Source organism: Thecamonas trahens, assembly GCF_000142905.1.
Source record: "Thecamonas trahens ATCC 50062 unplaced genomic scaffold supercont1.61, whole genome shotgun sequence".
In the NCBI taxonomy this organism is placed as follows: Eukaryota; order Apusomonadida; family Apusomonadidae; genus Thecamonas; species Thecamonas trahens.
Genome location: NW_013657619.1, coordinates 10,854 through 20,941, shown reverse-complemented (window position 1 = coordinate 20,941; position 10,088 = coordinate 10,854). Strand labels below are relative to the sequence as shown.

The 10,088-nt window shown below is 63.6% G+C and overlaps 5 protein-coding genes across 5 annotated transcripts; 4 read left to right on the top strand and 1 right to left on the bottom strand.

Moving 5' to 3' along the window:
• Positions 1–243: 243 nt before the first annotated feature.
• Positions 244–1,152, top strand: AMSG_10185 (uncharacterized protein; the record flags this gene model as incomplete). Its single annotated transcript, XM_013897939.1, has 1 exon — positions 244–1,152. The coding sequence occupies one exon, from the start codon at positions 244–246 to the stop codon at positions 1,150–1,152; it is 909 nt and encodes a 302-aa protein (XP_013753393.1).
• Positions 1,153–1,833: 681 nt separating this feature from the next.
• On the top strand, positions 1,834–4,376 carry AMSG_10184 (N-acetylglucosaminyl-phosphatidylinositol de-N-acetylase; the record flags this gene model as incomplete). Its single annotated transcript, XM_013897938.1, has 2 exons — positions 1,834–3,354; positions 3,425–4,376. 2 exons carry the CDS (start codon positions 1,834–1,836, stop codon positions 4,352–4,354), a joined length of 2,451 nt encoding a protein of 816 aa, XP_013753392.1. The 3' UTR covers positions 4,355–4,376.
• Positions 4,377–4,459: 83 nt separating this feature from the next.
• Positions 4,460–5,864, top strand: AMSG_10183 (member Ras oncogene family RAB28). Its single transcript, XM_013897937.1, has 2 exons — positions 4,460–4,583; positions 4,761–5,864. Exons 1-2 carry the CDS (start codon positions 4,492–4,494, stop codon positions 5,572–5,574), a joined length of 906 nt encoding a protein of 301 aa, XP_013753391.1. The 5' UTR covers positions 4,460–4,491; the 3' UTR covers positions 5,575–5,864.
• Positions 5,865–6,865: 1,001 nt separating this feature from the next.
• Positions 6,866–8,356, top strand: AMSG_10181 (uncharacterized protein; the record flags this gene model as incomplete). Its single annotated transcript, XM_013897936.1, has 1 exon — positions 6,866–8,356. The coding sequence occupies one exon, from the start codon at positions 6,866–6,868 to the stop codon at positions 8,354–8,356; it is 1,491 nt and encodes a 496-aa protein (XP_013753390.1).
• A 423-nt stretch (positions 8,357–8,779) lies between these two features.
• On the bottom strand, positions 8,780–10,023 carry AMSG_10180 (18S rRNA biogenesis protein RCL1). The gene is made up of 2 exons (XM_013897935.1): positions 9,880–10,023; positions 8,780–9,751 (listed from the first exon to the last, which is right to left on the bottom strand). The coding sequence occupies exons 1-2, from the start codon at positions 10,007–10,009 to the stop codon at positions 8,799–8,801; spliced, it is 1,083 nt and encodes a 360-aa protein (XP_013753389.1). The 5' UTR covers positions 10,010–10,023; the 3' UTR covers positions 8,780–8,798.
• Between the last annotated feature and the right edge of the window lie 65 nt (positions 10,024–10,088).

Sequence of the window (10,088 nt, the reverse complement as noted above, 5' to 3'; positions counted from 1 at the left end):
CAGGGGGGGGGGTGGAGTGGCCGGTGGCCGATGGCCGGTGGCCGGTTGCCGGTGGCTGGTGGCTAGTGGCTGGTGGCTGATGGCCGGTGGCCGGTGGCCGGTGGCCTGGTGGCTGGTGGCGGGCGGCCATTCCAGGTATGCTCGGCGAGACGGCAAGACGGCGGGACAGCGGGACAGCGAGACGGCGATGGGCGTGTGGTGGTGGTGGAAAGTATACTTGAGTCTAAGGTGAAACAAACAAGGATGTCGTCTTCGTATGATGGAAGCAGCAAGAGTAGCGGGAGCAGCTACTCGGACGAGCTGTCGTACTCTGAGCGGCCTGACTTTACCTCTGCGCTGTGCTCGTGCGAGGGTTCGTTCTGCGACAACCTGTACGCGCTCTTCTGCCCATGCTGCGCCGTGGCATCGGCTATGAACGCGTACTCGCGGACCAACTGGGTCTTTACTCTCTTCTGTGCTCCACCGGCTGCCTCGCGGAACATCATGCGCGAGGGCTACGGCATCGACTCGTCCTGCACTGCCGACATCTGCACCGCCTGCTTCTGCCTCCCGTGCATGGCACGCCAGATGCTGTTCGAGACCTCGGTCCGCGGCGAGGTCAAGCCCAAGCATACCAAGGCGTCGCGGCGGAACGCCAAGCGGTCGCGGATGAACGTCAGTGGCCGCCGGCATGGCGGCGCGTGGGCCATCCGCTCCTGCGATGTGTGCCACGATGGCCTCGGCCCGTTCTGCCGCGCCTGCGTCTGCATGCCGTGCTTCTCGGCCCAGGTCCGGGCATCGTACGACTCGTCCGACTGGTGCTTCAACGTCCTCTGCACCACCCCAGCACTTGTCCGCAACATTGTCCGCGAGCAGCAGCGCATCGACGGCAACTGCTGTACTGACATCTGCACCGGCTGCCTCCTCGCCCCGTGCTCCACCGTCCAGGTTGCCCACGAGGTCGACAACATCCGTCGCGCCAACCTCATGGCCGATGCCAAGCCTGAGGGCAAGTCGACGGCAGCCTCGCGCATCAAGGATGCCTGGAACACCGGAAGCGGCAAGACCGATGGAAAGGGCAAGGACAAGGGCAAGGGCAAGGGCAAGGGCAAGGGCAAGGGCAAGGGCTCGCGTAAGGGCTCACGCAAGGGCAAGTCGTCGCGTCGTCGTTGAGATCAGATGTAAAGCTGCGCCGTTCTGTGCTTTGGCCAGCCATGCCGCGCTTGGCTCCTTGGTTGTCTCGATGCTGTCGCCCTTGCGGAGCGCCAACTTGGGAGCGACATGTAGCACAGTAAGATCTATTCGTAGTCACAGTATGTAGCGTCCGTACATGTCGCCAAGGGTGAATTCGCCGCCCAAGCAGAGGCTGTCGCCCTGTCGTCGGCCGGCCACCAGTCTGCCGCCGCTCGCATTGGCTTGGCCTCTGTCCGGCGGTCGTCTCTCGACCAATTGCCCAGAGCGGGAAGAGGGTACGGCTCTCCCCGCCAGCCCATTGGCGTCTACCAGGTTGTGCCCGACGGCGACGTCAAGGCTGCGCAAGCTGGATCTTTGAGAGTGTCACGGCACCCGTCTCGCCGCTGCTGCCTTTGTCGCCCTCGTCGGCCTTGTCGCCCTCGTCACCCTCGTCGCCGCGGGTGAGCTGAGCAGTGACCTCACAATACAGCTCTCACACGCGTCGTCGTCGGCTGCTGACCCATGGGCGGACACAGTTTGTTGGCGATGAGCACGTGGATGGAGATCGCTCGCCGCGATCTGGCATCTGTGCCAGAGTGGTCACCAACCGGTGCAGCGCCGGCTCCGCCATCGACTGCGCCGTCGTCATCGGCATCGCCTCGATTATCGGCGGGGCAAACGATGCCGGTGGACAAGGAGGTGGTGGCGAGCCTCCTAGCGTCGGTAGAGAGCAAGGTGGTGACCGCAGTCAATGGCTACCACGAGCATCAGGTGGTGGCCGGATTGTCGGCGGTGCTGCGGCCGCTGGAGGCGCTCGGCGACAAGTTTGGCACGGCGGAGATCTTTGACGCCATGCCGGTCGACATGTTCTGGGCACACTTTCTGCTCATTACCCGCAGCTTCAGCTCCTCACTCCGAGACATCTTCTTCCGTGGCTTTGCGTGGCAGGCAAGTCAACGGGCTGCGGTCGAGACGGCCTTTGGCGAGATCAACAAGGCTGTGTACAACGTCATCCGGCATCAGACCCAAGCTGGCAACCAAGCCACGGTCGTGGCGGCGCTGAAGAAAGCAGTCGGAAATGTGTCTCTTCTTCCGGTGGTGGCGCTGGTCCCGCAGATGGACCGGTCTGCCGGCGTCGCGCTTCGTGCCTTTGCCGCGGTCGTCTGCGCCGCCGTTCCGTGGTACTGGGCCACCGGTTGCTTCTTTACGGCCATGCAGACACCAGCAGTTGCACAGGCGCACTGGGGGCTCGCGGCAATGAGCACCAAGCGCGCCATGAATCACCTCGAGGTGCTGCAGCATGCGGCGACGTTGTGGCACGGCGAGATCCTCATCACTTCACCGCACGACGCTGCCGCGCCAAAGTGCCAAGACAAGCTTGGCTCGCTGCTCATCGACTCGCGCCTGCTCGGCGTCCTTGCACATGCAGTGCACGCCGAGGCTGCCGGCAGCTCACTCGCCGAGCTCCCCGCCTGTCTCGATGGCGGCGACTCGAGCTCCAGTCTCCGACAGAACGTCCTCGCCTCCGCCATCGAGAGCGTCTCTGGCGAGCAGATCCTCCTCCAGAGCGGCAGTACTGCGGTAGCGAGCATTGTTACCGCGGCAGGCATGGCAGCCAGCGAGGTGCAGCTGCTTGTGGCCACCATCACCCGCGCAGCGGCAGCACCCGTGGGTGCGGCGATTTGCGGCGTGCCTGGCGCGCTCGCCGGCGCCATCGTTGAGGGTGCACAGGCGTTTGCCGTCGCCACAGGCCTCGACATCAGACAGCGGCTCAACTTTGCGTCACCCGCCGTACTTTCCGCCGTCCTCGCTCACCTCGACGAGCACGATGTGGTGGCTCGGGCGGACCAGATTGTAAGCATCAAGTCCCACCGCCGCAAGGTCGCGGCCGCCAAGGCTGCCATGGCCAGCGAGGGCTTTGTGACAAAGGCAGTCGGCGAGGCGAAACCTGGTGCGTCGACGAAGACCAATACCAAGACCAAGGCCAAGGCCAAGGCCAAGGCCAAGCCAAAGATCAAGCCAAAGGCCCAGGCCAAGGCCAAGGCCAAGCCAAAGATCAAGCCAAAGATCAAGCCAAAGATCAAGCCAAAGGCCAAGGCCAAGGCCAATGCCAAGCCAAAGATCAAGCCAAAGGCCAAGGCCAAGCCGGAAGGCCAAGCCGACCGGCAAGCAACCAATGCCAAGCCCGCGTCACCGCCGATTGTCCATGCTTCCAACCAGGAGACCAGCAAGGATGGTTGACAGGTCGATGCCGCGACGAGCGCCAGTAAAGTACACCAGCAAGAGCAGCGTGGCCGCGTGCCGGTCGTCCGGCGTCGCCTCGGTCTCGGCTTCGCTACTCCACTCCCTCACCCTCGCCATGCTCTCTTCTCTACTCGACGACGAGCTCTGGACACTCAAGGCTGTGCTCGCGGGCTGCAACGTGGTACTCTTTGTCGCCGGTGTGGTCACCGCGCTTCGGCGCGCCCGTCGGACGCCCCTGACGACGGCTGTGCTCGGCAACGATGGCGGGCGATGCAGGGCAGACGGGGACGATGTGGCACTTGTGGTGGTAACTGCGCATCCGGATGACGAGGTCATGTTCTTTGCTCCACTTTTGCTACACTGGCCCGGTCCCAAGTCGGTCTGTTGCCTCTCGGATGGCGGGTACGATGGTCTCGGCAAGGTGCGGAGTAAGGAGCTGGAGCGGGTCGGGAGCGAGCTGGGTCTGGCTCGGGTCGATGTGGGTCCGCTGCCAGACGGCCCAAACGAGGAGTGGCGTGTGGATGATGTGGTGCCACATGTTGAAGCTGCGGTCCGTGCTGCGGGTGGCGATGACGGCGTAGAGGTAGTCGTCGCCTCGTTTGATGACTACGGCGTCTCGGGCCACGTCAATCATCGCGCGGTGGCGCGGGCTGTGGCGTCGATGGCGGAAGCACCACCCCGTGGTGTTGTGGCGCTACTCGCCCTCGACTCGGTCTCATGGAGCCGCAAGTATCTGGGCTGGCTGGCACTGCTGCCGCTGCTCTACTTGGACGCGCTCGATGCGAGCAAGATCTGTGTCGTCTCCGGCCCGCGCTCGTGGCTCCGCGCCCTCTCGGCCATGCGGATCCACGCCTCACAAATGGTCTGGTTCCGCTGGCTCTACATCGGCTTTGCCAGCTACATGTTTGCCAACGTCTTCCGCACCCTTGTGCCATCAGCAGGCCGTCGAGCGAGCTGATGATGAGTAAAAGCGCGCCTGGGTGGACTCGTGTCGCGGTAGCCACGCCATGCAGCGATCAGCAACGGTCTTGGCGAGAACTGGCGCGGAGAGCGAGGCGCGGGTGGGGAGACACACGTCACTCACGCGCGTAAGGCATGTCTGACGGAGCCATGTCTGCCTCGTCGTCGTCGTCGGACCTGGAGCAGATGCACTTTAAGGTCATTCTGCTCGGGGATGGGTCTGTGGGGTATGTGCGTGTGTGTGTGTGTGTGTGTGTGTGTGTGTGGGTGGGTGTAGGCGGATGTGGTGGCCGGAAGGGCGGGTGAGGCGGGGCTGACTCATCAGGGTGGGGCGGGCGATTGAATGGTGCGGACGTGGGCATGGGTGTGGGCGTGGGCGTGGGCGTGGGTATGGTGGAGGATAGGAAGACATCGATTGCGCATCGGTTTGGTCATGATACGTTTGCAAAGTCGTACAAGCAGACGATTGGGCTGGATTGGTTCTCCAAGCAGCTGGAGCTGCCGGACGCAACCGAGGCGAGTCTCTCGCTGTGGGACATTGGCGGGCAGAACATGGGCGGCAACATGCTGCCGAACTACATCTATGGTGCCAATGCAATTCTGTTTGTGTATGATATCACATCGGTCGACTCGTTTCTTAATCTGGAGGACTGGCTGGGCGTGGCCAAGGCGTCGTTTGCCGGCCGCGGGCCGATGCCGTACATGGCGCTGGTGGGCAACAAGTCGGACTTGTCGCACATGCGGGCGACCAAGCTGGCGAAGCACAAGGCGTTTGCGCAGGACAACAACATGTACTCGTTCTTTGTCTCGGCCAAGACCGGCGACCGCATCAACTCGACCTTTTACCGTATCGCCGCCGACATGGCTGGCATCCAGCTGACCCAGGCCCAGGTTGGAGTCCAGGCGCCGGTTGTCACCGCCCACGTTGTCACCTATCGCGAGTCGCGGAACGATGCCAGCGAGAGCGCCGGTGGCAGAGATGCTGGGAGCGGGGCGGGCGCCCGGGAAAGGCCGCAGGCAAGGGCAAGTACAAGAGGAAGGGCAAGGGGAAGGGCAAGGGCAAGGGCGATGGCGACAAGGGCGGTTGCGTGGTGTCGTGAGGCTGGCAGAGTGGGGCTGGCAGTTGGCTGGCGGCTAGAGCTTGGAGCGGAGGACAGGGGTCGGGAGACCGGCGGCGGAGAGCGCAGCGGCGGAGGCCGGCTTGGGCTTGACGGTTGAAGTCCGCGAGGCCGACGACTTGGGCGCGCCGTGGAACGACTGGTACTCTGAGTCCATGTTGGAAAAGTAGGTGATGGCCGAGACAAGCGGGTTGAGGTCGAGGACCTTTGTGACGAGGCGCGAGCCCCATGAGAAGGCGCCCGAGTCGAGGAGAGTGACGCGGCCGACGGCACGGAACACGTTGTCCGCCACCTCCTCGGGGTACTGACCGATCATGTTGAGGTAGTTCCAGAGCTTGAGGTCGGGCAGGTCGTCGATAAAGTTGGAGCGCATGTAGCCAGGCTGCAGCGACATGACGTCGATGTCGTGGGGCTGGGCCTCGACGGCGAGCGCCTGGGCGTACGAGGCGATGAAGGCTTTGGAGCCCGAGTAGACGGTGGAGAGCGGCGAGGGGAAGAACGAGGCCTGCGACGAGGTAAAGACGATGGCGCCCGGTCGGCCGGCGGCGATCATGCGCTTGTAAAAGTGGTCGGTGAGCTTGACCGAGGAGAGGACAAGGACCTCGATGTTGGCGATCTGCTTGGCCATGACGGCGTGCTCAAACGACTCTAGGTAGACGTAGCCCGCGTTGTTGAACAGAAGGCCGACGTCGATGTCAGCGGTGGCAGCAGCGACAGCAGCAAGGCAGGCATCCGACTTGGACATGTCGACGCCAACCTTGCGGACCTCGCATCGTGGGTATGCGCGGCTCAGCCGGTCATGGGTCTTGTCGAGGACGGCGTTGGCGAGGGCAACCAGGACGACGTTGGTGCCCTGGGAGAGGAGCTTCTCGGCGATGGCTTCGCCAAGGCCCGACGACGATCCGGTTACGACCGCCCACTTTGTCTTGTACTTGCGACCGAGCTGCTGCACGCCGGCGATGTTCTGGACATAGACCTGCGGAATGATGTACGACAGCAGGTTCGTTGCGCCGAGACCCACCAGACTCGCCGAGAGGACCTTGGCCACTGCCGCCGTCCGTGACGACGACCACGCTGACGACGCCGCAGCAAGGAGCGAGCCTGCGGCAGACGCTACGTCGGTCACACCTGCGCTGAGCATAGAAGCCGCCATGTTGATGTCGAGTCGACTCGAGTTGGGTGGTGGGGAGGGTGTGGAAGAGGGAAAGAGGGGGGAGGGAGAGAGGGTGGAGGGATCGTAGGGTTGTGTGTGGGGGGTTGGAGGGTGGCGGGTGGGGGTGGGGGTGAGGAGAAAATATTTGGGTGGTGAGCCTACCTCACAGTAGACACGACGACAAGGCCCGGAGCAGATGTACCTGGGCGGTGCTGTGGAGGTGCTCACTCGCCTCGTCATGAGTGAAGACAGCAGCAAGGACGTGGCAGGCATGACGGATGCTGCGGGCGCCGAGGTGGTGCCAGAGAAGGTGTGGCGAGCGCTGCCTATGGCGCCATTGCCGCGGCACATGTGGGAGGAGGCCGAGGCGGTGGAAGCCAGCGCCATGTCTTCTGCAGACAAGGCTGATCGTCACACGTTTGCCGAGATACGCGAGTCGCTGCCGCCACACACGGTCGGGGTGGATCCCGCCGGGATTGTACTGACGATGGAGGAGCGACTGGTGCGGGCGGCGGATGCCGGCGAGGTGGACCTAGTGGAAGAGCTCTTGGCGACGCCGGGCATCGATGTCGACAGGATGGTGTACCTGACGTGGTCGACCGAGTATCTTGGGTTTCTGGATCCCAAGGTGGCGTCGATGCAGACGCTCTCTGTGGCAATCAAGTGGCAGGCGTCGGCGCTGTATATGGCGGCGCGAAGCGGCAACGCCGAGATAGTGCAGATGCTGGTAGAGGCCGGTGCCGATGTGGAGGTCGGATCGTCCCGGCTCGCGCCGCCGCTCATTGCGGCGTGTTTTTGCAACCATCGTGATGTGGCCGAGCTACTTTTGGGATATGGCGCCAACGTGCACGGCGCGGCGCGCGGTGGGTACACCTCGGCGCTGGCAGCGGCCCAGGAGGGCCATCTGGAGATGGTCAAGTGGCTGTGGGACGAGCACGAGTGCCGCGCCAAGGCGAGGGACGGCTCGACTGCGCTGCACATTGCATGCATCGAGGGCCACATGGATGTAGTCCGGTGGCTTGTCGAGGAGGCACGTTGCGAGCTCAACGCGCTCGACTCGCGTGGCTTCACGCCGCTATGTGTGGCGACAGAGCGTGGGCACGTCGATGTTGTGTCATGGCTTCTCGCGCAGCCTGACATCGAGGTCCCACAGCAGGCGTTTGGCATGTCGCTAGCGGATGTGGCGGTGTGGGGCGGGTCGCTTGAGACGGTGCTGGCAGTGGCGGCGGCAAGAGGACCCAACTTTAGCCCGCAGCACGGGCTCCGACTTGCCGTCGAGGAGACCGATGCCGAGGTGGTGAAGCTTGTACTCGCCCATGTGGGTACTCTCTCAGCTCGGGACGTTGTCGCCGCCGGTGCGCTGAACCGGGTGACGGCGCTCCGGCTTTTCGCCGCGCACAATGCGATGCACGGCAATAGCATCGACTTTGAGACGTGCACTAGCATCGTCGCGTCGCGCATCCGGGGCGACTCACTCTCGCTGCGGTGGATGGAGTGGTGGGCGGGCATTGCGGCGCTGACAACGGAATGGAGCTATGAGCTCCACAAGTGGTTCCCTTCTCGAGTCCGTGCGGCTATCGAGCAGGTGCTGATCATAGCGCGGGCGCGGCGCGACAACGCCTATGCCGCGGCGTCTACCACTTTTCTTCCGCACCTTCCCAATGAGCTCCTGATGGTCCTGTTCTCATGGATCGCCACGCCTCCGTGGCCAGAGGCTGATGTGTCATGAAGGATTGCGTGTCGACTGGCGTCTTCTCTTCGGCCATGTTGGCGAGGGCTGGTGCCGGCAGGGCAATGGCCAAGGCGAGCAAGGGGCTTGGCACGGTGCCGCTGCTATACATGACGGCGAGCGAGATACGAGAGGAGTTTCGGCGCCGGGGAGGGTTTAGCGGCCAGCTGCGCGATCTTTTGCTACTCATGGTGAAGCAGGTTCAGGCCGAGGCTGGCAATCCGACTGTGGAGAGGGCGACGTTCTGCTCTGTACCAAGATTACGCTTCCGTAATAGCTCCGTGTTTTGGTCAGGCTTCCTCCGCCGGAGGCGATGCGCGAGATTGGCGATCGGCTGATGCCGCTGTTGTGGCCAGAGTACAACCAGAAAACTTGACCAAGGCGGATGCGCATGAGCTGTACCGGTTGTGTGCACAAGAGCACGAGAGCGGCGAGTAATGGTTTATTGCACGACGCGGGCAGTGTTCGCGTGTCCTGAACCCATGCATGAGAGCAAGACGGTCTCTGTGGTGCGGTCGGCCTCGATTTTGAAGACTACGCCGACAAAGTCGCGGATGAGGCGGAGGACCGAGATGGCGTACTTGGAGAGGGTGCCGAAGCGAACGGCAGAGACGTCTTCTGATGAAAAGGCCATGTACATGAGAACGAGCGGCTGCATGACGGTAGCGATGGCGCCGCCGCGTGCGACCTCCTCCAGCAGTAGGAGAGCCGCGGCCTCGCCGATGGCCTCGGGCATGTCGCCCTTTGAGGCGGTGAGCTCTGCGGGGAGGAGGGCACCGGTCTCCGACTCTGCGACGAGCGAGATGGCAAAGCCCGGCGAGGCGCCGCCGCCGGAGCCCTTGTAGTGGTCGGTGTAGATAAAGACGTCGGCCATGTAGTCGACGAGGACCGACTTTGCGGCGTCGACCATGCGCGAGGCAAAGAGCGGTGAGAGGCGGGTTGTGTAGGCGACGCCACGGATGCGGCGGATCTCGCCGCCAGCCACCTTTAGCACGGGACTCAGAGCCTTGGCCGTGGGAATGGTGAGCTTGATCTCGCCGCCGCCGCCGGGCGGGGCGCCGCGCTTGTTGATCTTGAGCACAAAAGCGTCGGCCTCGAGGCCAAAAGTGCGGAGGACGGGGACGACGACCATGCGAAGGACGTCGACAGAAGTGTCGAGGCTCTCGTTGGTGACGCCGCGGAGGACGGCGGAGATCGGCTTCTTGCAGAACGGCCCCAGAACAAACAGCGCCTCTGCGTAGTAGCCAATGCCGCGGGAGAGAGCACAGTCATGGGAGAACTTGCCTCCGGTCAGCACACCAGGCGTATACAGAACAGAGGTACCGGTCTCATTGATCTCCACACGGCATCCGTTCGACACCTTTTCCAGCAAGCGAAGCAGGCCGGCTTCGTAGTCTGTGTGGTGGGGAGGGAGGAAGGGGGGGGGGGTGAGAGGGTGGTGAGTGTGGCAGGATGATGATGGATGGGCTACCTGCCCTCGGTCGGGGAGGGCGAGGGGGTGGGGGGGGAAGGGGAAGGCGTACCACGGAGGCCAATCTCTTGCTCGTCGACGCGGATGTCTTCAATGAGAACAGACTTGCCTGTCAGTGTGGCTGTGACGAGGCGCATGCGGAACATGGCCGAGCCGCGGTAGGAAAGGACCCCGGTGGCCATGTTGGCGGGTTGGGTGGGTGAAGTGTGGCGACAAGCCAAGGGCCAAGCGGGCGGCGCGGTGGGGGGGGGGGGGGGGAGC

Coding starts and splice junctions, on each gene's coding strand:
- AMSG_10183 (XM_013897937.1), top strand. CDS start 4,492: ATGTCTGACGGAGCCATGTCTGCCTCGTCGTCGTCGTCGGACCTGGAG. Junction 4,584..4,760: donor CTCGGGGATGGGTCTGTGGG/GTATGTGCGTGT, acceptor GGTGGAGGATAG/GAAGACATCGATTGCGCATC.
- AMSG_10180 (XM_013897935.1), bottom strand. CDS start 10,009: ATGGCCACCGGGGTCCTTTCCTACCGCGGCTCGGCCATGTTCCGCATG. Junction 9,752..9,879: donor GCAAGAGATTGGCCTCCGTG/GTACGCCTTCCC, acceptor CCCACCACACAG/ACTACGAAGCCGGCCTGCTT.